The 26,498-nt window shown below is 41.7% G+C and overlaps 1 protein-coding gene across 6 annotated transcripts in view; it reads left to right on the forward strand.

The window, feature by feature from the left end:
- The window catches only part of DROSHA (drosha ribonuclease III), a 102,703-nt gene that overhangs the window by 66,585 nt on the left and 9,620 nt on the right, over positions 1 to 26,498 (forward strand). For 5 of the 6 annotated variants that reach the window (XM_087815326.1, XM_087815325.1, XM_087815327.1 and 2 more), the window contains 7 exons: positions 201 to 260; positions 1,556 to 1,655; positions 5,334 to 5,436; positions 7,690 to 7,760; positions 13,049 to 13,093; positions 14,570 to 14,727; positions 15,890 to 15,995. In XM_087815326.1, the coding sequence (XP_087671452.1) occupies positions 201 to 260; positions 1,556 to 1,655; positions 5,334 to 5,436; positions 7,690 to 7,760; positions 13,049 to 13,093; positions 14,570 to 14,727; positions 15,890 to 15,995 (643 nt within the window). The remainder of the gene's footprint in view (positions 1 to 200; positions 261 to 1,555; positions 1,656 to 5,333; positions 5,437 to 7,689; positions 7,761 to 13,048; positions 13,094 to 14,569; positions 14,728 to 15,889; positions 15,996 to 26,498) is intronic. The other variant, XM_087815328.1, reaches the window with a different exon arrangement.

Raw genomic sequence — 26,498 nt, forward strand, 5'->3', positions numbered from 1 at the left:
AGCCTGAACCCCATGGTGTGAGGGGACGTCCCTCACTTTCTCGTTAGGCTGAGATGGTGGTCAGCGCTCTCCATCGAGAAGAACACAGTAGGGTGTTTTCATTGTTAGAAGAGCTAACCCTCACCTGCCCTTTCTTTGAGGAGAGAAAGAGTGGATGTAAATGTGTGCTATTTTAAGTGGTTTTAAAATTTTTCCTGTAGGATCAATCACAATGAGCGGTTGGAGTTCCTGGGTGATGCTGTTGTCGAATTTCTGACCAGGTAAGGAGGCTTTTCTGCTCTTCCCCTGAATTGCACTTTATAGGTAACATACTTAATATGGTGCCTTCTTCGCAATTAGCCAAAGCAGCCACCGAAACGTCTTGTGTTTTGTCCCTGCCGTGGAGCTTGACAGCTGCACGTCGGTGGCTCCTGCCCTGATGGCTCGCACTCACTGGTGCTGTGATGAGCAAGGTTACAGGATGCAAGGCGGCCGTCTGTCCTGTCAAGTTCATGTTCAAGCTGCTGCAGCCACAGAGATCAGCCGGCCTTGGTCTAGATGCTTCAGAGCTTATGTTCAATTTGTAGAGAAAGGGAGGATATTTTAAAATGTCATTTCATTTTCTAGGATTTGTCTCTGATCCCTTTCTCACTCTTTCTGATCTCAAGGGAAGTAAAACTTACAAGTAATTTAAAATCGAGATTTTGGTGTGTGTGTGTTTTCTCCCCAGAAGTGTTTGAGGGACCTTAATTGGGAGGTAGGGGTAGGAAAGTGTATTTTGTTTTTTCACATAATTTTTCTTTTAAAGGGAGATAACGTGTGCTTTTCTTGGAACTGTCTTGAGCAATTCCTATTCTCTTTAGGTCATTTCTTTTCCCAAGAAGGACAGACTGAGCCAAAGCGGCTGCCCTCTAGGCCTGCTCTCACTGGACACAGTGGGACTAAAGCTTTGTGGGCCTAAACCACTGGCGTGAGATTGAGGAGACATCAGTCGCTGTTGTGGTCCAAAACGGTGTCCACGGGGCCTTCTTCCCGGTTCCCGCACTGTCCTGCTCAGCCCCGTTAGGCTCATTCTCACCGCACAGCAAGCCCCAAGTGCCGCTGTCGGTTCTGTCCCTGTCCCTGTCCCTGTCCCTGTCCCTGTCCCTGTCTGTCCTTGGGAAGAATGTGCCTCCACTGCCGCCCTGCTCGGGGCTCCCCGGGCTTCTCTTCAGGGGCTACTCAAAGCCTAACCCAAGAAAAGCGTTTGTTTCCAGGCCCAGTCGTGAGTGTCAGATGGGTTTGCTCTTAGCCACGTGTGCCATTGTTCAGGTCTTTGTTGTCATCAGATTCCAGAGGAACCTTCTAACAGAAATAAATGTGGAAATGCGAGAGAATGGTGCCGTTTGGGTTTTGACACATTCAGATATACTGTGCTTTCTATTTAACTTTCAAAGACTTCCTGACAAACCATTCAACTCTGTTCAATTCAGCTCGTGCCTACTGCACAGATCCCTGGCCCGGCCCGTTTTTGTGACTCAGAGCCACAGACAGAATGTTGTGATGCATATTTATCTATGTGCTTTTTTTTTTCCAGTGTCCATTTGTACTATCTGTTTCCTAGTCTAGAAGAAGGAGGTCTAGCGACTTACCGGACTGCCATCGTTCAGAATCAGCACCTCGCCATGCTAGCAAAGGTATATCAGCGGTCTGAACGCTGGAGTGGAGCCTGACGCCCCCTTCTCCTGTCCCTGCATAATTTTGCGTTTGAATAAGGACCTCTTTAGCATGTATTAAGGGTTTAGTATTTTATAGATCAGGAAATATTTTTTTGTTTGGGTTTTAAGGATTCAGCCTAAAGTGTTTGGTTACCTTTGTGAGTTTCTCTGGCAGCTAATGAACTCCACGGTGAGGGAACTTGATAACAGAAGGGGAAGAATTTGCCAGATGTGCAGGAACAGAGTTAAATATTTGGGGAAAAGGAAATTGAGAGCAGAGCAAAAGAAATGATTTTTTTCTGTACTTTTCCTTTGTGTAATACTTTTTGTATTACATTTGTTTTTTAATTTACTTTAAGAAGCAGAGTTATAGCCCTAGCCAGTTTGGCTCAGTGGTTAGAGTGTTGGCCCAAACCCTGAAGGGTCCTGGGTTTGATTCTGGCCAAGGGCACCTACCTCAGTTGCAGGTTGATTCCCGGCCCCGGTTGGAGTGTAGTCAGGGCGCGGGGTAGGAGGCAACCAATTGATGTCTCTCTCCAATTGATGTTTCTCTGCCTCTGTCTCTCTGTCTCTCTCTGAAAAGCAATGGAAAAAATATCCTCAGGTGAGGATTAGAGGAAAAAAAGCAGTACTGTAACTTTGAATAGAATACTCCAGGCCATTTATATCCATAGGGGATACTTTATAGATCTTTGAGAATCCCCCAAAATTACAAGTCTCATTCATTAAGATTTAGGGTTTAGGCGGTCCAGCTAGCCACCTTGACTGAGCCAAGTGACTCACAGAACCTGTTCTCGATCTAGATCCACGGTAGGCACATGACTTCATTATCCCATCCGATGTTCCCATCTCTGTGTGGCGTCTCATTGTAGTAAATCGTGACAGACAGAACACGGGCAATTGCATCGGCCATAAGATTCTGGTCCACACCCCTCCTCTTGCAGACTGGGGGCCGTGGGCAAAGTGCTTTCCTCTGATCCAGGCCTCTGCCTTCTCATCGGCACAGCGGAGCTGGCATCAGCACCCGCCAGGCGGAGGAGCTGTGAGAACCACGTGACGGCATCATTGGAGTTTTAATGATTCCGTTTATAAAGGGCTCGGCACAATGCCTGTTCATCCTAGTGATCACCCAGACACATAAATGAATTCGAAGAAGTTGGTCGTTTTTATTGCTGCTACTGCTATTCTCATTATAAATCATTACATTTTAAAGACCTCTGGATTTATTCCATAGCAGGGGGACTCGTCAGTCCCCAAACACTGATGATCCACTGAAAAAGCTTTTGTGAGTTTTCCTTGATTTTTTTTTTTTTTTTCCCTTAAGTAATTTTTATTGTTTTCTTCATTTTGATATGTGTTGGAATTTGATAGAAATGACTCCATAAAACCCATTCTAGTTTTATGATTGACTTCTTAATTTGATCTTGCCAAGGCATTAATTACATTCACAGTGGGGTTAATTTTATCCCATGGTTTTTGTGTTAGCAAGAGTGCATTGCTTTATTTTCTGTAGCAGCATCATCATCTCATAGTTACAAAGGTGGGCTTGGACCCAGCTTTAGTGGCCTCTGAGACTGGAAATAGTGATGCCTCAATGAAAAGCTGCAGGCAACAGGTGTGTAACTTGGTTTCAGCAGCCTCACAATGAGTGAAGTTCCACAACTCTAACCAAAACTGCTTCAGTGTTCAGTTGATTAAATTGTCAGGCTGCTTTCTGATCGTCCACATAAATGTTCACTGGAAATAATGTTAATAAATAGATTGTGACCCCCCTGCCCCCCCATTGATTTCTTTCCAGTTTCAGAAATAATGGAATTGTGTAATTATTTTTTAAACAATTTTAGGGATGATATTTATAAAGTGTGGGAAGTTGCCATAGCGTGAAAACAGAAGCTGTTGTGTAACACAGTGGGTGCTTTACGAAGCCACGAGCTATGAGGGGGTGGCCAGTTTCTCCCTTTAGGGATTTCTGTGTGATCTTCCTCCACACCAACATCCAGCGTTCCCGTAGCACTCAACACCCGTCTGCTCTAGCAGAAGGCGATGTGGCCTTGCTCTCCTTCTGTCTAGACCAGTGGTTCTTGACCATTTGGGAGGAGGGGACTTGATGGAGGATTGCTGGCCCCTTTGAGAATTTAGTGAAAGCTCTGTCAGCTCTTCAGACAAATGAACATTTTAGCACATGCACAACTGAACATCACTCCCTTTTAAAAGTTTCACTGATGCCTACATGAAAAAGCAAGGATGTAGAGCAGGGATTATGAGAAGTTGGAAAATTCATAGTATTCCAAAATAGTTGTTTATAATATAAAATATGGCTTTCAGTCTGTGCTCAAGGAGGTTCTCCAGAGATAGTAAACAATTGGATTTTCCCAGGGAAGTTGTGAAACAAATCACATTTACATATTCTGGTATAAACTCTTGCACTTGGGGATCAATTTTTTAAGAGGTGTTTTCTGCTGTTGCATTTGTAGTAGTCAAAACTCTCATTTGAGTCTATTTTATACTCATGAATTCCTAGCAATACAAAATACTGATAGCATTTATGTCTTGTTTTTATTGTCTCTTTTTCCAATATAAATGGATATGGGTATTTTTACATGTATACCGAGATACACAAAATCTGAGTATCTTTTATCTGAGATTCATATTGTCCTGGGTTGTTCATTGACTTGTGTCTTGTTTCATGTTACATGCCATGTTATTGCTTAGTAAGTATTTATTGACTTGAATTACATGGTAATGGAAACAGATTTAGTGCATGCTTATGCAATGTTGTATCTCCTTTTATGGAAAGAATTATGATTTCTATTCATTCAATCTCAGGAGTTTTATCTAAAAAGAACATTCTCTGTCTAGTTCTAACAGGACTTGAATTGATTTTTATATTATAATACAGTAGGATAAGAAATGAGTAGGTACTGAACTCAAAGAGAAAATATGGATAAAAGAGTCACATGAAGCCAGAGGTAAAGTTAGCAGATGTATTTGTAAGTGCTACACAGTTTCTAGGACTGGGCCACAAATTTGGCTTTACACTTTTCTGAGGCCAAATAAAAAAGGAAACAATTCATTACAAACAGCATTCCCGGAGCCCTTAAAATAAATCCAACCCATTGCTGAGAGGTTCTTACTGAGCCTTCCAAAAGGGGAGTGTAGAAACTTCATAAAGGGGACACAGGGACAGAGATATAGGTTCCCCCAAATCCTTACTAAATTCAAAAGAAAAGATTTAGAGACACAAGGCATTTTGAAGTCTTCTGAGGGCCCCCATTTAGTCTGCCACGTAACAATCTGTTCTTTATGGCACCACTGTCGTCAGTACCATGTAACTGTGGAGTCAGAGGTTAACTTTGGGTTGGGTTTGTGTCTCCCTGGACATACTGGGTGACTTAGCAAAGTCTTATTTCAGCTTGGGCTAGTGCTCGGTCTGAACTTGGAATAGAGTTTGTAGAAGCCTGCTTGGAGAAAAGCCAAGGTTTGTTGGTGCTGAATCATATGTAAGAAGGACTCCTGATGAATAGTAGACTCAGCTTTCTTAGTACAGTGACATAGGCCTGTTAATTTGTAACCATAACCTTTACCCCTAGGAGTTGTTGAGTTATTATGGTTGTGATTTTGCCAAATTCTTTCTTTTTGTCATTTTGAATTTTGTAGAAACTTGAACTGGATCGATTTATGCTTTATGCCCATGGACCTGACCTTTGTAGAGAATCAGACCTTCGACACGCAATGGCTAATTGTTTTGAAGCATTAATAGGTAATTTCTTTTTTTGTAATCTAGTTTCTTGCATGTGTAAAATGTCTGGAGAGCACATAAAACTCTGTGGAGACTTGGGACAGAATGACTTGTTCCCAAAGCCTGTGAGGTCCCTAGTGTAACACTCCCTTTGTACTGTCTGTCATTTTTGTGGTTCCTCTGGGCAGAGTTGTGCTTTCTTTCCTGCATCCTGGTGCCTAGATGCTCTGACGTCACGTACATGCTTAGATGTGTATATTGAGTTGAAGTGAAGTGAATTAATATGGAGATGGATTGCTTTCCAGATTTGATTCAGGATCGCATCCATAAATAAACAGTAACTCAGTTGCTGGGGAGGCCCTAATATTGTTTGTGATCACATTTTAAACTATTTACAAGATTTTTTGGATTTAAACATCTTGAAAACATGGCATTTTTAAAACCCCAGGGCTTGAGTCTATACAGCTATTATTTACTGTCTTGGAGCAAGACTGATGCAGACACTCTACTTCCTCAGTTTCTTTTTCTCTGTAACCAGAACACAGTCAGGGTTGGTACAGGAAAGTTGTGAAGTGCTAATTAGCTGGTGGTTGCAAGTGAGTTTTACAATGAAACATTACAGTAGATTGACAACTCCTTGATTTTATTTTTTTAGGTGAATGATTGAGTACATTTTATTTTTCAAAGGCCTTTGTACTTCCTTATCAATTTTTCGCTCTTCCTTTGAAAATGAGTATAAAAGCTTCCCGTTACAGTTTTGTGCACATGATGGTAGCAAGAGAATGTTTAATAATTACCCAGTCTTTTCACATTTTTTTGCACAATTGTGTCTTATTTCCAGTTTGTCACATGGCATTACTGTTCTCTGTACGCGTTTTTGACAGTGTTACAGTTGGCCCCAGAGCTAGGCTGACATGATTCAAGTCCCTCTTGCATCATATTTCAGCTTTGTGTCCTCGCCAAGTTCCTGCATCTCTTTGAGCTTCAGTTGCGTCATCTGTGACATGGAGACAGTATTACCTCACAGAGTTATTGCAGGGATCTTAATATCCAGTCCTGGTAGCATCCAATCCAGAGCAAAGTTGCATTCACACAACCTCAGATCACCTACTGTGAGCCTAAATCCTATCATTCTGTTACACCCTCTTACTGAGGCCCCAGGAAGGTGCAGACGAGTGTGTGAAAGTGGTTTGCACGGTGCCTAGGGCATATGTGCCCCCAAACCGTACTGCATAAAAGTCTATTCTCAATACAAAACAATTATTTGGACATTTATTCTTTAACGATCCAGAGATATATATATATATTTTTCCAACAGGCTAAAAACATGCTTTATTATTGTAGACAATCTGGTTTTCATACATTCAGTTAGGGAAGATGGAGAGAGAGAGTGGGTGGGATACTGAGTTGAAATCCACTGTTAAAATATAAACAGAGACAGTCCCAGGTCTTCACAAATGCTGGCTTCAGTCCCGTTTCATTTGACTGGCAGTGGAGTCACTCAAATCCAAGCCCCGTCTTCCCTGCTCTTCCGTCACCCCCTTGAGATCAGAGATCCTGCAGGGTCTTGCCTGTTACTATGATCATTGTTGTTGTTGTTATTATTACTACCAATATCAACAGATAATAAATGTATTTAGCCATCAAAAGCTCTACTCTTAACATTTTACATGAAAAATGGCCTTTCCGAAGACAGATATAAAAATATGACTTCAAAAAATATGACTACCCTACTCCAGAGCTATTTGATATGCAATTAAAATGTCACTGTGGTACTTACTGATTATGATTAATGGTAAATGTGTGTACTGTGCTTGATTGTTTTTAAAAAATCTTAAATAATTATTTCAAATTAAAGGTAAACGTTGTCCTGATTTTTATTTGCAGAGGCCTTCATTGATCTGAACTCAGGTTTTGTCTGTGGTCTGAAAAAGAAACTATAAACAGAAATTACAATGATAACATTTTTGTAAAGTCAAGTACTAGTGCATAGTAAGACTCATACCCATACCTTTTATGATAGTTCAAATTTTCCGCTTTTACTTACAATATTAGGTTTAGATTTTAGGAAGTTGAATTTTGTATTTCAGTCTCATTTATAAGACAAAGTGTAGCCAAAAGAGGAAAAACACTACCTTTAAACAGTGGCTTCTGATCTTGTCGGTTATTTCTGTGAGTGGGTTCTGGCTTGCCTTTTTGCTTTTTATAGGGATATGTAATTTTCTTTGAATATTAATGCAGCTTTCCTTTGGGCATTCACTTCCTTTTATCTAGGAGCTGTTTACTTGGAGGGAAGCCTGGAGGAAGCCAAACAGTTATTTGGACGCTTACTCTTTAATGATCCGGTATTTATCTCGACTCATTTGATTTTTCTCAGTTACATATCATTACAGAAAATTTTATATCAATTAGTCTTTGTGTTTTAAAGAGAGTGTAGGAGAAGCAAGTACCAAAAATAGCTTATTCAGCTCTGTTGCAGATGGGAGAGGTCTGTGGATATTTACATGAGGACTTTGTCTTCTACTGTTTTCCTTCCTGGCCACTTGTAAGTGAAATGTGAATACAAATATAGAAGGATTCTGCTTTATTTTGAAGTATCTTGGAGTTAATTATGATTTTCTGTTTTATCGTCATTGGGTACCTACCCCATGCAGGCTTAGTTGAAGCTCTAGCCTTTTGGCTTTTCTGTTTATGATTTGTTATTATGTAAATTATGTAGACTAGATAAATGTATGCTTAAGAAACTCATTTCATAGGGAGTTTCTGATAGGACTATGAATAAAGAGTATGGAAGTACTTTTTTTAAAAGCAAATTATAGTTTAAGAAAAATGATAGATTCTGAAATAGTTTCTATTGTTACCAAGTATTAAGCTATGAATATTGCCTGAGCTACCTTTTTAATCCTGCACGTAAGAGAGCATACTGGGTGCTTTTTGTACCAAAACAAGTCAATTTAACATTTAAAGGGAGAGGCAGCTCTGTATTCCAAATTGAAATGTCATTATAATTGAATGAAATAGCCCTCATGGAGCAATAAAGAACATAGGAAGCCAGTGTTTTAAGCTTTTGTGCAACCTTCAGCTTAAGTGGCTGTCAGATGTTATTACTGTATTACTTAGGGTAGTTAAAAAAAAAAAGAATCAATAGTTTTGAAATATGGGACCTGGACAACATTCCTATCTGAGGATATGATTTTTAAAAACCTGTTTTTATAGATATGTGAGATTTTATGTGTTTGAATGTCCTCTGATGGGAAAATGATGTACCGATGTTCTGAGCCCCCGTTTTGTCCTACCCCCGTAAACAAGTGCACAGCTCGACGTCTGTCCGTAGCAGACGAACTTGTTCAAGCCTGAAAATATCTTTGTCCTGGCCTTTCTCCTTGCTGGCAGTCTCAGCCCCTCCGGATTTTGTTTTCTCCTGCCAGCCTCACGCCTGAGCCCCTCACGCCTTAAACTCGCCCCTTCCCCGCCTGCTCCCTGCCCTTTCCTTCCACCTTATCTGCATCCCCCATCCACTCCTTTGCTGTTTCCCTGAATTAAATGGAGCTTTACACCTTGTGTGCTTAATTGCATCAGTTTTTGTGTAGGTTCCTTTCTCCCTTTGAACAGCTCCTCTCCCCCTCGCCTACTTAGCGAGCTTATCTTCTCTCTCCAGTACCGAGCGCAGTGCTGGTGTGTGCAGCATTTAATAAATATTTGTTAAAGGAATGAAATGAATAAATGACTAAGTGGAAACGTAGACTCTGAACATTATCTTACGAATGGCACGGCTGAGACTCAGAAGGCGTCATAGTGCTCCTTTTGTGAAACGGATCAGGGCCCGGTGACATGTGGTCTCCCACTTCAGCGTGTCCAGTGTGCGTGCCCGGACCTTCTGGCTCGTTTGACATCTGCACGTTGGTTGACGTCTGTTAGTTGTAGTGTGTGAGAGACGTTGGCGAACTTTTGTGCCTTTTTTTGAACAACGCTATTGCGAAAGCCTGATGAGGCCAAGACAGCCAGGGGCTGACCTGTAGGCTGACAAAGTACAAAGTATTCACTCCACGCAGGGAGAGAGGGCGCTCCCGGAGGGAAGCGGGGTCCCCGCTGAGCCCGTGAGGTGCCACTGCTGTGAGCAGGGCAGGGAAGCGGGGATCTGCCCTTGGGTGCCTTGTGCGAGGCCGGATTAGTTTGGGATTAATTTGGGATTGGGTGCTGTCAGGAGCTGAGGGCAGTTTAGCAATTGAGTGTCGCCAGTAATCTTTATTTAGGGGGTAAGACAAGGCAGAGCAGGTCAGAGGGCAGTGCCGGCAGGAAAACAGCTCCTGAAAGGGGTCGTCTTGCATTTTACAGCTGCTGCTCGACCTTGAGGGGAGCGTGGTTCCCGTTAACCTCGCGGCCAGCTGGCTTTACCCTCCCAGCCTGTCACAGCAGAGCTGTTTTCTCTCTCAGCCTGAACTGATTTTTACTCTTTCAGCCCCAGGCAGTTTTTGCCAGTTTTGTGCTTTCCGGTTTGTGTAACCCTTCACGGTTTCCCTGGTACATTCAGAGCCACTGTTTCGACTTGATCGTCCCAGCGGCCTCTTGGAAAGAGGGAGCGATGGCTGTGTAACTTTCCTGTTCTCCCACTCCCCCACTCGTCTTTTGTCTTTACACATCTGTCCCAGTATCTAGAAACTGGAAAAAGTGTCTTCAGATTACTGCTGGGTGGATTCATGTATGTGTTTCAGAGACACCTCTTTTCAACAGGGTCAGCGTCTGCACTCTTCAGTTCAGCCCCCAGACATACTTCTCCTGTATTTTTATGCTCTAAACCAGAAACCGTAGGATCTCCTTTTACCCTGAAGCTCTTTCCTTCCTGTGGCCGTTCAGTTCGCACTCCTCTCGGCTCTCTTCCTGACGCCTCGCATTGGTTCCCTCGAGGCCGTCTTGCTGCCTTGGTTGTCCTCGTTGCTCGCCTGAGTATTGAACTGCCCGTCATCCCCGCCACGCCAGTCCATCACTCACGTGCATTTAGTGTCGTCTTTTTAATGCACAGATTTGATTACGGCCTTTCTGGCTTAAAATCTTTGGTTTCTTTGCTGCCTGCCAAAGTCTGTACCACACAACGTACCACTTAATAGCTTTCGTAATTCAACTCCCACCTATTTTTTCAGTCTCTTTTTACTCCTGTGCCATTCTAGGAATTAACCTTTTTTTAATAAGAGCAGTTTTATGTTCACAGTAAAATTGAGAGGAAGGCACCAAAATTTACCATACATTCTTTGCCCCCACACGGGCATAGTCTGCCTCGTCTTACCAAGATCCCCCACCAGTTACAGTCAGGGAACACTGATAGGTCTAATCCTGCGGACTCCATAGTTTAGGTGAGGGTTCACGCTTGGTGGTGGGCCTTCTGTGGGTTTGGACAAATGTGTAAGTGACATGTATCTGTCATTATAGTGTCATGCAGAGTATTTTCACTGCCCTGAAATCCTCTGTGCTCTGCCAGTTAGGAGTTTCCCTTTGGGCCTCTCTGCTCTGAGACTTTTTTGTGCATTTATGGGACCGTGTTTTTAATTCCCTCCCTCCGCTACTTACTTAATTCCTCAAGTTCTTCTGTATACATCTGAGAGTCACCTCATCTTTGAAGCTTTATCTGACACCCCAGGCAGCATTTTCTTAGCACTTAGGATATATCCCTGTTATAGAACTTATCAGAGTTTATGAACTTGTACTTATTTACCTTTATTCTGCTCCACCATGATTCTTTGAGGACAGGGATCGTGTCTTACTCGTCTTAGTAGCTAATACATAACAGGTATTCAATAAAAGTACGCATGAACAAATGCCCAAGAGTCAATGAACATTTTCTTTTATAGCAAACCGAAGGTAGAGGCTTTGCCTAAAAGCTGATAAAGAGTAGAACTGGGATTCCAATCTGATCTTTTCCAGGACTTTTCCTGACACTGACGTGCGGCAGAACCTCATCCCCAGGTGCAGGGTAGATGGAAGGAAACGGACCCAGTGGAAGTCAGTGGGATGGAAGTCACTTGTTGTGACTGAAGTGTTAAGCTGTTGCACCAAGATGGGTGGCAGCAGACATCAAATAGAAATAACAGTGTTTTTGAGGGTAAAACACAGGAGAAAGATGAATCAAGAAGTCTCAGAGACTTTTGAGTTTTGGAGAATGGAGTTGGTTGGAAGAGAGCTGTTTGTCGTTACTGTTAATACCCTCACCGTTAGTAGTAGCAGTGTCTGTGTGCCAGCCCTGGGTTTGTGCTTTCAGTTAACGGCTCCTGAGACATCAGAGAGCACTTTGCAGCAGGTACCGAGGTGATCTTTGTCTTGTGCTTGAAGAAAGGAAGGCTCAGAGAGGTTAAGTAAATGCCAGTGTGGAATCAGGAATGCACCCAGGCTACCTGACTCCTGAGCCTGCAAGCCTCCCTAACGCCCGTACTCCCTGGGTTAAGGAAAGGTGAAAGGTGATTATTTGGCCATTTGCGTGTGAGGTAGAAGATTCTTATTAAGGCACATGGAGTTTCTGACTTGTAGCTTGGATGAGAGGTCAGAACTGCAGCAGAAAAGAGGTCCTAGCTGAAATGGTGGGAGTGGGGAGCTCTCCAAGGAGATGACAGGTCAGGAGTGAGGCTGGAAGTCTGGTAAATGTTCCTTTGGGTGTTGGAGGAAGGAAAAAAGCATTGAGAGAATAGGAGAAAGTTGCAAGAAGGGAGTGACCTTCAGTGTAATTCTTGCCACAGAGAATTCAAAGGAAAGGTTATTGAGTTGGTTAAGAGAAGTTCTTTAAAGTGCCTTAAAAGAACAGTTTTATATTTAAGTGTATTTTATTAAGATGCAAGTTGTACAAAAGTATCAGGTATTTTATTTCACTTTGTCATCATGTGTCACAAGGAATAGTAAATTTTCTATACTTCTCCCCGTCCCCAAATTAAAAAAAAAAATTTTTCCCTCTTAAAAAACCCTCTCGTTATTTATTTCAAAAACCTAACATCAAGGCCAGAAAGTAGATTCAGTCAGAGGCTCCTTGGAGTCTAAAACTTTGATCCTGAGGAAGTTCTGCCTCTAGATTTAAGTCAATGGATAAAATATATACTGGACTTTTCCACAAAATTCACTCATTCCCATTTTTTAAGTAAACATCTGCAGTGACTCACAGTACAAGTGTGGTCTTGTCAATCTAAGAGTTCAGGAACTAGATGTGGGATGTCTTCACTCCATCTTAAAGCAGCTCATGTGATAATGGATGAGCACCTAAAATAAAAGACATTCAAGATGACTTTTAATTACAGAAGGCACAGCTGATGCGCATTTCTGGGGAATGGTAATCTAAGAAACATGATTAAAACAGCAGCTTAATCCAGTGTATTAGGTTAAGCAAACATATAACTTAGTTTTAAAAGGTGTCTTTGACTCCTGGGAACGGGGGTGGCTCTTTTCCTCCCCAACTTAATAGGCTAATTAGAGTCACTCTAGGCAGCTTGAGTGGTGAGTACACTTAAAAAAAAATTAGTTTGCTAGCACTATTGAATTTGCAATAAGTGGAGTCAGCATCTGAAATAGTTCGGTGTTTCACATAGTGGTGTTTTATTTAGTACTCTAGAGCATGTTAAATGGCTCCCTTGAGCACTAAAGGCATCACTCCATTTTCCAGGACCTGCGCGAGGTCTGGCTCAATTACCCTCTCCACCCACTCCAGGTAAGTGGGCCTCTGGTCTGCAGTGAGCTTTATAGCTCCTGGTATTTGTGTTACTGTAGTTCGCCTTTTTCCCTGTCCTGCTTTTATCCTTAGATTCCCTTCAGTGGCAGTATGACTTTAAGCTGGGGTGTCAGAACTGGAAAACTTTGGAACAAATAGTAAAATGATCCCGTGCATTGCATGTTCATGGTCTTCCCTTCCAAGGCAGGAAGGACTACTTGTGCAGTTGAGGTTTGGTCCCTCCACTTGCCCCAAAAAGTGATTTTTTAGCATATGTTGACTCCAGTATATCTACATGCCTGCTATTATAGAGCAAATATGGAAGCAAGTCTGGGCATATTACAAAGTAGAACAAATACTAAATTAACATTGCTGAATTGTAACCTAATTTGGGCCTTAGAAATTGAAGGTTTTGACTCAGATTGCATAAAACACGTTATAAATTAAAACTTTAGTACAGTGTGATAACTTTTTACTCAAGATTTTAGAACTTAAAAGATCTACATATGGTGGCATCTTTTTTCCCAGTTGGTTTAAAAATTATTAGTATTCTTTGCTTTTACTTTTGTTTTACTTTGGAGATATACATATATGTGATATATGTATACATGTATGTACTCATATATACATATTATATATACATATATGTATATTATATATATATATATATAATAATCACTAGTGACTGAACTCTCATGAGAGGCTTTACAGTAATAAATGGCAGTAATTCAAAGTACTTTAGAAATATTTTATTAGTATGAAATTGCCCGAAGTTGTTGAAAATGTTCATTTCAATTACACTTTTCATTATTTGCTCTCTGCCAGTTGTCAAAGGCTCATTGTTATGTGGAGCACCTGCCTGGTGACATAATGCTCTCCATTGTAAGCCAAATCCAGTTTCAGTGATGCTCATTTGCCAAAATAAGATGGTCCCTAGAAAACACACAGCTGTCAAGTGACTCGAATGCAGTGGTTCTCCAAGGGCGGTCCCCAGACCAGCAGCTTCTGCATCACCAGGGAACTTACCATTATCAGGAAGGCCTGTTCTTGGTCCTCACCCCAGACCCACTGCATCAGAAACTCGGTCACATGCATTTAACAAGCCCTGCGAGGGTTCTGCTGAATGCTAATGTTTGAGGACCCCTGGGTGGCCAGATACATATTATTCTCTACCAGCAGCTCTTCAGCTTGCCTCTCCCTTGGAGAGTTAGTATAATACTTGGGATTTTGAGCTATCTGTGTACAGTACTTGGCCTTGAGATTTGATGGAAGATTGGAAAATATTATTTGAACCTTCTTTAAATACTAGGTTTGTTTGCCATTCTAAGGGATGATGAAGGGGCTTCTGTGTTTATTGGCCTTTCAGAAATTTCCACCCAAGGGAGAAGGAATTTGCAAGACGCTGTCCTAGAATTGATAATTGCTCTTGTAACCAAAAACTGTACGTGGTTTTTACTTCTTTCCCTTTTATTGTAGCTACAAGAGCCAAATACTGATCGACAGCTTATCGAGACTTCTCCAGTTCTGCAGAAGCTGACTGAGTTTGAAGAAGCAATTGGAGTGATTTTTACTCACGTTCGGCTCCTGGCAAGAGCATTCACATTGAGAACTGTGGGATTTAACCACCTGACCCTGTGAGTTAAAAGTACCCATGTAGTCCCATCGTGTTCGTTTAAACAGGCAGCCCCAAACCTTTGCTGCGTGCCCTTCAAAGGAATTGGGATTTCATACCTATTTCTAGGAAACAGTGAGACGGCTAAGTAGCCAAGTGGCCCGGACCAGGGGATGTGCTCCAGGCCAGTTATTTGGTTTCATAGTCATGCATCAGATTTCTTCATAAAGTCTAAGAGAAGCGTGAAGGAAGGAAAAGCTTTTTCTGTAAAGGGACAGATACTGAATATTTGGGGCTTTATAGGCCATGTGGTCTCTGTCGCAGTGATTTGGTTCTGCCCTAGTAGCATAAAAGCAGCCATCGGAAAAATATAAATGAATGAACATGGTCCCAGTTAAACTTTGTTTACAGAAACAGGCCAGGGCTGAATTTGGCCCTCCAACCCTTGCTCTGCTGGAGTGATTTGAAGATGAGCTAATATATAGTAATAAAGAAAATAGCCAAAATGTTATTTCTTTGCATGCTGCTTTTTATTCAGTTTCTGGCTTCTTTCCCTCAAATCAAATATTCACAGCTCTCTGTAAACTGTAAAGATTAAAGAATCTTGTCATTGTTTTTTTAGTATTCTTAAACTAGATTCCAGATTGGATTAATGGAGTGTTTATAGGCATCGGCAAAAGTAGGTTTACAGTTGTTTTATGAGGAAATACAAATTAATAAATAATAATACAAGAATAAACTCTGTTTTGTGTACTCACAACTGTAAACCTACTTTTTCCTCCCTCGTATTTCAACAAGGAGGTGAAGAGTTAGCAAAGAAAATTCTTGGACCTTTTTGGTTTGTTTTGCCTGTTTAGAGATCGTCTGTGCAGAATTGTCTGTGCTGTGCTTTATCTTCCAGTTGATACTCCTCAGCTTCTGGTCAGGCCCTATAGACCAGTCTTTCTTTCAGCAGCTATTTAGTCCTTAGATAGTATTCACTTTACTCTGCTTTTGAAACTCAACATATATTAACTTATATCTCTTCTTAATTGAGAGGTCTTAGGGAATTATATTGAGTTTTGTGCTTTAAAGCAAGTTGAACAAATATATTGCCTTTTAAAATATTGTCTTTATAAAAATTCTGTTTTTAAAAATCCATAAATACTTATTAATCTCTTTACATTGATATTTCTTTTATTCAGAGGCCACAACCAGAGGATGGAATTCCTGGGTGACTCCATAATGCAACTGGTAGCCACAGAGTACTTATTCATTCATTTCCCAGATCATCACGAAGGACACTTAACTGTGAGTGTGTGTTAAATCATCCCCTCCAATAGATTGTTGTATAAGAGAGCGAAGGTTAAAGAGCCAAATACCTGTTTATGTAATTGATGACTTAGTTCTTGGTGACTTTAGCATGCATATCATACGTTTTTATTCATTTCTTTATGTAAATTATGTACAAAGCAGTATATGGTAAGAACTCATTTTATACTTTTTCATTTAATGGTCACATACTCTGTGCAAGACATTGAACTAGGCTTTATGAGGGGAGCAAATGTTGACACCTAGTCCATCCATAAGGAGTTTAAAATTACTAGAAGTTAAAAATGTAAGTAAATAACTGCAAATTCTATCATCTGTCTATCTATCTATCTATCTATCTATCTATCTATCTATCTATCTATCTATCTATCTATCTATCTATCATCTATCTATCTATCTATCTATCATCTATCTATCATGTATATGTGTGTACACACACCTGCACACTATAAAAAGTGTAAATAAGTAATATAAATACAAGGGAGAACCATCTTAAATGTTATAAAGAGGCATAGGTAAACTGCTCACTTGTGTTGGTTAGGAAAAGATAAGGTTTCTTTTGGGTGTGGAATTCTAAGAAAGCTTCATAGATATGATGATGTTTGAGCCTTTAAAGATGGGTAGTGTTTGGCCATTGGATGTTAGTGAGAAGAAATTTCTGTGCACAGACATTCCACACATTGAGACTGCCGACACCAGTGCACAGTATGAAAAATCAGAAGACAGAGGGAGTAAGGACTCAATAGTTTGCTAGACTATGGTGGAGTTGAAAGGGACTTATAGAGACAAGATTTGATTTATGGACAAAGTGAAACAGCCCCATTCCTCTCACTTTTTATAAAGTTTTATTGAACTTTTTTATTTGCTGTGTACTTTTACTCTGTGAAACTGATCGATAATATAACTGGAATGGTGAACAAAACATATCTGGAAGCTGTCATGATGATCCTCAAGGCACAAGGAATAACTTTGGAGTGGTCCCTTTAGAACTGGGCTTGAGAAAGCAAATACTTTCTTGGGCAAAAGAAAAACACAGTAGTCCCATCTTAAATGTGGTTTTGCTTTCTGCAGTTTCTGTTACCTGTGATCAACCATGGTCTGAAAATATTAAATGGAAAATTCCAATAAACAATTCATAAGTTTTAAATGGCACACAGTTCTGAGTAGTGTGATGAAATCTTGTGCTGTTCCACTCCTGCCTGGGATGTGAATCATCCCTTTATCTAGGGTATTCCTGCTGTGTATGCTACCTGTCTGTTAGTCTCTTAGTAGATTGACTGTCACGGTATCACAGTGCTTGTGTTCAAGTTACCATTATTGTACTAAATAATGGCCCCAGAGCACAAGACTAGTGCTAATTTGGATGTGCCAAAGAGAAGCCATAAAGTGCTTCCGTTAAGGGGGAAGGTGAGTGCCGTACAATAAGATAGTTTGAGAGAGAGAACACATTCGTATAATTCTTATTACAGTATATTGTTATAATTTTTCTATTTTATTCTTAGTCGTTGTTAATTTCTTATTGTGCCTAATTTATGAATCCAACTTTGTATAGGAAAACATAGTGTATATAGGTTTTGGTATTTTTGCAGTTTAAGGCATCCACTGGGGATCTTGGCAAGTATCCCTTTGGAAAAAGGACTGCTGTAGTAGTACACTATAATATAGTTTGTTAGTGCACACCTTCTGTTTTATTATGCTTGAAGCAAATAATAAGTCTTTTGTACTTTGCATTTCTACAGATTTTATGCATGTTTTGTTTTGAATAGAATTGGATCTTATCTCTGCAGCCATGAACCCTGGAAATAGTTTATATGAGACACAAATGTTAGAATTAGGGAGAATATGGTTATCTGGCTATGTTTAAATGTGATTTTTCAGCAGAATTTCTAAGCCCAACAAAATACAGTCCTTTCACTCACTCACTCGCTCACTCACTCAATGAATATTTATTATTGTGCTTCTACCATACCCCATGTATCATTATATGGGAAATCAGCAGTACTGTTATTTTAAATTTAATTTAAAATTAACAGTTTGATTACCAAAGTTAACTGCTTTTGGGTGGAAAAGAAAGTGTTTTCTCCTTGAATTGGTATTAAATTCTTAAGAACATATAAGCATATATGAGAAATAAACTAGTGTATAGAATCTTGTTCTATGTTAGGGAATCAGTAAATGCCTGTTCAGCATCTTCCCTTAGGGAATAGGCTTCATAGCTGTCAGAATATCTGGTTGGTTTGAGAAATGGCCAAACCTAACCAAATGGCTTGAAGTAGTAATTCATTTTATGGCCATATAGAGGCCACTGTTGAAAATGTGTGACTTAAGTACACATATTTACCCCTGTATTCCCACAAAATTATGCACTCTAGGATTTTGTGGAGGTGGGATGTTATAGATCAGCCAGTTTACTGCTCCCCATGTTAGTTACTGCATACCCGCTCCCAGCCCCCAGCATTGAAACCAAAACTCAGAAAGTTCTGTCCAAGGTCTAGGTAAAGGTAAAACCAGGACTACGACAGAAACTCCAGTTTTATGTTCTTTCCAAAATCATTTCAATGTCATAACTGTAGTTTTATCCACAATGCATTTATCAGCCTTGCTGTCTTAAAATTAAGATAATTTTTGGATAACTTATTAGAAAGGTGTTAACAAATGACAAAATTATTATATGATGGTTTTTATTAACTATATTCACAAATGGCTTTGGTAAAAATCAATAGGTCCAACAGATCTGCTGGCAAACAGAGATGATCTATCATCAGTTAAGTACATATTTCAAAAGATAATAACTCTCATTGGTGACAGTGGTTGCTTCCTTTCTCCTTCTGGAAACACTGTCTTGCTTTGGCTTCCCTCTTGCTGCACTTTCTTGGTTTTCCTCTCGCCTCTTTAGCTATTCTTTCTTAGCCTCCTTGGCAGGCTCATTTTACCCTCTATAGCTGATGAATATTGCAGTATCTAAAAGGCTCACTCCCAGGCCATTTTCTCTTCTTCCTAGGTAGCCTTTTCTGTGTATATCATCAGTTTCACTCCGTAGGCAGATGATTTCCAAACGGATCTCTTCAGTCCATTTCTTTTCTGGGCTTCAGTCCCAGCTGCCTTCTCAGCATCTCTACATTTTCAGGACTGAACTTACCATCTTCTCCCACCTGGGCCCTCTTCCATTGTTCCCTGGGTAATTGAATGGCAACATCACCCATCCAGTGTTGCAGGCCAGAAACCTAGGCATCATCTTTGATTCTTCCCTCTACCCCCCTTCCCTATATTCTAGATCATTCACAGATCCTGACAATATTACCCCTTGAGTAACCACCCAGATCCTCTCTGTCAACTTCTGTCACCTGGATTGCTGTACTAGTTTCTGTATAGATGCCAAAATGTTACATGAATGTAATTGACAAGAGACCCAGGTAAAAAAGGTGGCATTTATGAAATTGCAAAGGATAGGAATCTAAAGGTTGAGTTTGTACAGAGCACTGGCAAAGCAGCATGCCCAGATTTTCCCGAGATGTGGGCTGCTATTTGAAAGCTGGCTGTTGCCATTCTTGTGGGCATTTTTGTACTCTCCCATGATGGACATTGTCTCAGCAGAAACCCGTCAGCAGGCCCAGGTCTCCAGCTGTTGGACAGTGTTGCAACTTCTTACCCTTGTTTTCCTGCAGGAAGTCTCACTCTCATCCAGTCTGCTTTACATGCTGCAGCAAGTGAGTTCTTCACAGCAGATGAAGGCCATTCATCTTCAGCCCAGTTGGTGGTTCCTCTTCGTCTTCCAGCCTCTTCATATTGGAGCGTCCCAGTTCTCAGACCTCTTCTCCTCTCTACCGACCTCCTTCCTTGCAGGAGTGGTCTTGTGGCTTTGATTACATCTAGACACTGCTTCCTAATTTATGTCTTTAGCCTTTCCTTCTATCACTAACTCCAGACTCATATATGTATATGTATTTATAACCTATAGATATACTCGAGTATCTAGATAAACAGATATACTGGAACCCCTAGTTGGATTTCTATTAGGCATCTCAAACCTAACATGTCCAAAACAAAACTGATTTTTACTCCCAAACCTGCTTTTCTCTAGGTGTTCTCTGTATCATTGAGGATCGTTATATTCTTCTAATTGCTCAGGCTAAAAACCTTGGTTTTACCTTAAAAGTTTGCCTGTAGTGTGACTACTATTCACCAGCTCCTCTGTTATCTTTCCTCTGAATTACAGCCATAGCCTTCCAACTGGTCATTCCCCCTCACCCCCTTATACACCTTCCCCCGCTCACTCCTCAGTCTTTGTTCAGCACATCATCTAGAGAAATTGTTTTTTAAAAGAAGTCAGATTACAACCTTTCTCTGTGTACAACCTTCCAAAGATTTCCCATCTCAAGGGTCGAGGACAATGGTCTTACCTACAAGACCCCATATGACCTGCCTTCTCGCTGCTTTCTCTGACCTTGTCTGCCGGACTCTTCACATTGGCCTCTGTGTGATTCCCCAGGATGCTCAGCAACCCTTTGCCTTGGGGCCTTTGCACATGCTATAGCCAGATCCCTGCCCTCCTTCAGGCCTCTGTTCAATGTCATCTTGTCATGAGACCTTCTTTAACCTACCCTGCTTGACTAGTAACCTCTGCCCCTTGTCCCTAGCCCCCCTTATCTGGAGCCTCATCTCCATTTTGTTCTCAGTACTATATATAGTAAAATATACGAACAAGTAAATGTTTATATATTTAAAATATAAGCAAGTAAATGTTTACTGTCTGTCTTCTCTCATTAGAGTGTGAACTCCATGGAGGGCAAGGGCTTTTGTCTGTTCTTCGTTCTTGGTTCCTTGGGTCCTTGCAGAGTTTCTGGCATATCTGTGGGAAGGAGGGGTTGCGGCATCCCAGCCTGATGCTCCTCAGTCGTTCTCTGGATCATGACTAAAGAGCGGGCAAGGCCCTGGGCGGCCTGGCCTGCCTACCTGCGGCCTCGTGTCACGTATTCTTTCCACTCTGCTTCCAGCCCTCGCTTCAGTTGCTGGTCTCTCCTGCCTTCCGTCAGACATTAGTTCTAACGTGACTTCTGGACGCGGGGGATGCTTTCCCTGGTGGCCCCCAGTCAAAATCCTATGTACTCTTCCTTCCTGGCACCTATTGCAGCTTGCCTGTCCCACTACCCTACAGGTTCTGGGAGAGCACATTCTTATTTATTACTGCATGCCCAGCAGTGCCTGGCCTATGGTCGGCTCCCTACACATATTTGATAAATACGTAAATGAATGGGAGTACTGCAGGCGACTCGGTCACACCGAGAAGGAAGAGGAAGTGGCACTGGAGGGAGGTGGCCGTTGTCTCACGTTTCAGGAAGGAAGCTGAAAACTTATTATGAATGTCTAAAGATTAAGTCAATTTACAGATTGTGGGGATTGCTTGTTAAGTTGAATTTGTTGGAGGGCGATGGAAATTATTCTTTATTGCGAGTAAAGAACACACAGCCACAGGAATTCACGTTGAGAGGCATCAGTGTGCTTTGAGCCCTTTCCTTGCACTGGTTTTTACGTAAATACGGACAGTTGAGCAAATGAAATCATGGCTGTCAGGTTTAAATGCTGACGGGGAAAACATAGTGTTTTACAAGTTGAACATTCAAAAAGGCCTCCTTGGGAAGGAATGTCGGGCTTGCTTAATTGCTCTCGGATGACCGAGTTGGAATTGGAATGTGGAAGGAAGAGGTTCTATTTCACAGACTGAAGTTTTTGTTTTTGGGGTAGAACCTACCCAGTAGCATCAGGGTAGGTAGTAAGAGGGTCGCAAAGAGCATTTACTCTGACCAGAATGCCTCTCTTGCCACATTTTCAAGTTTTAACTTTTCAAGTTTTAGTTCTTTCGTTTTTCCCTTAGCCTTTCCTACAAGCTACTGAGCTAAAAGTAGTTGCTGAGCCCATGCTTTACCGTGTGCAAGGGACTGTGCCCAGTGGCGGCACGCACCAGCAGGGTGAACCTGCAGGCATTTTTCTTTTTAGTGGGATGATTTGGGAAAATGAGAAAAAAAGGATTACAAATAAAAAGTTTGAAAACCAGCGATCTAATCTCTTCTTGCCACCTCCAGACGGCACTAAGCATAAATCATTCAGACAAATGGTGTCTTATGCACAAGATCTCCTTGAGAGGATGGGTTCCACAGCCTCCTGGGTACAAGTTGCTGTCACTGGTATAATTTGGCTTTTGCATCCTGCCTGCTAGCATTTGTGTTTACCTTTTCTTTAGTTATCCCGGGAAATGGAGACCATCTGGCTACACTCTTGGTATAATAGACCTGTGTGGCACATCACTGTCACTTCTAATAATATATTCTGCGCTCACCCCATGCTCTTATATTAAAGTCCTCCAAATAATAATCACAGTCTACTTAATTCACACTAGGTGGCCCTCTGGTAGCTCATGTCCCACAGCTGCGGGTTCCTCTTTAGCATCAAGGATGGAGAGAGTGATTGAAGGAAGAATGCCAATATGTTTTTCTTATTTGTTTTAAACCAATAAACCTTTTCCTCATTAAAGTTTAAGTTTAAACTAATTATAAAAGACTGCTGTGCTGAGATAATAGAAAACATACTGAATTCTCGAAAACAGAGTTGAGATTTGTGATATTTATGTGGGTCCCTGCCATGGCATCAGGAACTCAAGCAGCTTTTTTCTCAGCTTAACAGAGAGCCCAAACTACAGCTTGCTTTACTGGTTCTGGTGATTTTAAGTGGAATTGTTTTTGGAGGGGAAGTGTTTAAAAAGAAAGGCAGCCTAGCATTCGGTGAAATGGAGAGATTTGAAGACAGCGAGTGGACAGGTATTTGGAACATTCTTCATTGGAGATGAATTCAGAGGAATTCCTAGAGCTTTCTGTAATCCTGTTCCTGTAACCAAAAAGGAAGTATATCTTAGCTAACGATGGTGCTACTGTGAGTAAGAATGGCAGCGAACAGTGCTTGTGTGTTCATTACGTGCTGGTCATTGTACTTGGATGTATGTTCATTCTCTCCAGTTCTCACCACCACCCTGTGTGGCAGGTGCTACTTTCCCCATTTTATAGATATGGAAACTGAGCCTTAGAGAGACTGACTAACTTATACAGGGTCACTTAGCCACGAAGCGGTAGGGCCACAGTTTGAACCCAGGCAGCTTGGCGCCGAATGTTTTGCTTTTTACTACATACCTATCATGATCATGAGCCAATGTTTGCAAAATAGTCTAATAACTATCTCATGCCCATTTGGGTGCTTAATGTTTGTTTTCTGGACTTCTACTAAAAAATAAGAAGCATATATTTATAGCATCAACATCTGCAGGCTTTCCAACCTCATGTCTTGCTCCATTCAGATTCATCCACCAGAACGACCTCTCTGAAATGAAAAAGTTTCTTTGCCACTGCTCCCTTTTGACACTTTTTGGGATTCCGCCCTCCCTTCTGCAGGAAAGTACAGATTTCTTTACATCAGCTGCAAGACTCTCTGCCCAGAGGCTTGCCAGCCCTACCTGCACCAGCTCCCTCCACTTGGCTCTGGGTTCTCTTCCTCTTCCATCGAGTAATCACCTTGCTGTGTCCTGGCCCCCTGCTTTCACCAGAGCTGTTCCCTCTTCCTGGAAAACCTTTTCCCACTGTCTCAGTCCATTCAGGCTGCTGCAGCAAAATACCACAGCAGTTTATTGCTCACAGTTCTGGAGGCTGGAAGTTCAAGGTCACAGTGCCAGCATGGTCAGGTGAGGGCCCTCTTCCGAATGCAGAATTTTCATTGTACCCTATATGGTGGTAGGGGCTAGAGATCTCTCTGGGGCTTGTTTTATAAGGGCACTAATCCCATTCATGAGGGCTGTACCCTCATGACAGTCACCTCCCAAAGGCTCCATGTCCTGATACCATCATCATCCTTAGACTTTGGGTTTTCAACATATGCATTTTGTGGGGACACAAACATTCAGACCATAGCACCCACCCTCCTCCCACTGGCAGACCCATTCTTTTTCAGTTCCGATTCGATATTAATCAGAATCCAGCTATATGAAATTTTTAAAAATGCCTATGTCCAAGTTACATCCCCAGAAATTCTAATTCCTTGGTTCTTGGAAGAGGCCTGAGCACCACATCTCAAAAGTGCCTAATGATTCTGATATCAGAGCTGGGGCACTGAGCCTCTGAGACCTTTGTTCACGGGTCAGGTCCCCCAGGGGCCTTTGGAAGGCTGGGGTGGAGGCGAGCACCCGGCCCTGCGGCCTGTGCTGTCACCACAGCTTCCCCAGTGTGCTGATTCCTTCGGAGGCCAGCAGCCCCCAGGGGGCAGCAGTGGTTGCCGATTATCCTGTGATCTTCAGCTCTCAGCCCCGGGCCTCGCACAGCCTGGGGCTCCACTGCTGTGCACTGACCTGCCGTGACCTCCGGTGGCCTCTTTCCTCCTTGTGGTCCCGTTGATCCCAGGGGTTGGCAGACAGCACGGTTCATTCCGAAGGTTCATTCAGCCAAGGCCAAGGATGGAAGCTGTCATTTAAAGAACTGTCATTCGGGCTTTTTTGTTTACGTAAAGAACCTCTTTTCAACTCATCTCCTACATTTGCACTGTCTCTAAAAATACAGGTGATTTTTAGCCTCTTTTTTTCCCACTGACTTTGGGTTCAGGCTCTGAGTTTTGGCAAGAACTTGAAGACCTCACTTTCTGCTGGCCGTCATGCTGCTTTACGACCCATCAGGGCATATTTCAAGTACAACAGGAGCATTTCTGTTTCCATCTTCACTGCTTTTTTCCTTCCCCCTCAGGCAGCATTACTGCCCAGCACTGAGTGGAGCCCTTACTTGGGCAGGTGGCCCTGGGGCCTGGTGACCAGTGATGTGCTGTGGCTCATGTGTGCTCCTGAGTACATCAGGCTTGTTGATTCTGAGGCTTGAAGTCTCCATATATGCAGCCTAAATTAGGATTTTCTCCTCTCACCAAAGCAAATATTGAGAGAGAACCCAGCATAGCCATATTCTCAAAACAGCTCCCCTGTTCCCCCATGGCCTTGTCTTGGGGAACCCTGCCCCTCCCATTAGAAATCCAAACCAAAAAAGCTGTCTCCCTTCCAGCTCGGTTTTTGTTGTTTTTTAAATATATCTTTATTTAAAAGATATATTTCAGAGAGAGGAAAGGGGGGGGGGGAGAGAGAGAGAGAGAGAGACATCAATGATGAAACAGTCATTGATCGAGCCCACAACCTGGGCATGTGCCCTGACCAGGAATTGAACCCCGATCGCCTAGATCCTAGGTCGATGCTCAACCGCTGAGCCATGCCCGGCCAGGCTCAATTATTTTATAATTATAAGATATTAGGCTGGTGGACTCCCTATTGGTCAGGTCTCCCGTTAATGCTATATACTAGGCCTTTTTAATTTTGAGCTTCTCTGTGGATATTAATTTTAATGAAACACTATATTAAAGAAAAGATAGAGTTGGAGGAAATAGGAAGAAGGGAGCAGAGACAGAAAGAATAATTGTCTGTAACTCGACAGCAAGCCTGGCTTATGAAGATCAAGTTGTAATTCTGCTTCATGAATCATTGTCAGATAAATTAAGAACATATTGTTTCTTATTTATCTATTGTCAAGGATGCAATCTCAAGCATTGAGAATAAATCTTGATTTTCATAAGCTTAGTTGACACGGTGGAGCCACAGAGCATAAAACTTGCATCTAATAAAGTGCGGTGTGGAGCGGCAGGGGTGTGATGTAAAACCAGCCCCGCTCGAAGTTGCTTCCCGCTCCTTGGTCCTGGCATCGGGGATGTTCCTTAACAGTGAGGAATTGTAATAGTAGAAGAATTTGTTATGTCTGTTGTAAGAAAAGTCCTAGTTGTTGGTATACTCTTCTCCCAAATCTTAGAGATTGGGGACACTTGTGTTTGGCTTTTGTTTGGTGAGTTCTCATCTTTGTATCTACCCCTCCCGCCGTGCACCTTCCTCCCCTGTTCCCCTAGTATGAGTGGTTAGTGAGTGTTAGGATTCCTAAACCAAGCGTGTTTTATGGGCACCTCTTTTATGGGTTGGTTGTGTAATTTTCACACACTGCTTAGTGTTGCTACTTGGATAGTTCTTGGAGGACACTTAGCTGACTGCAGTTCCTAGTAGAAATTTTTGTTTTGAATTCCTGAAGTTGAAATATGAAAATTATATTTTCCTTCGATTAGAGAGAAGGGGTCTCTGTTGAAAAACTGTAACTCAGGATATGGAGTAGAAATCTTTAAAGTAATAAAAGTTAAAATGTAGTAAATAACCTAAGTATTTTAAATAATACTAAAACATCACTTCCTTAAATACTGTACTATCAAAATTAGCATCAGTGCCGTGAAACTTGAAGCTTACTTTAGACTTTTAAAAATGCTCTTTAAAAACTAATATGCTGCGCCAGAAAACAGGCTGAGTGGCTGGGTGGGAGGTGGATTGTATTAGCTGATTGCAAAGGGCCACAGGGAGCTTGTTTGGGGTGATGGAAACAT

This window comes from Miniopterus natalensis, chromosome 3 (assembly GCF_054644295.1).
Source record: "Miniopterus natalensis isolate mMinNat1 chromosome 3, mMinNat1.hap1, whole genome shotgun sequence".
Taxonomy (NCBI): domain Eukaryota; kingdom Metazoa; phylum Chordata; class Mammalia; order Chiroptera; family Miniopteridae; genus Miniopterus; species Miniopterus natalensis.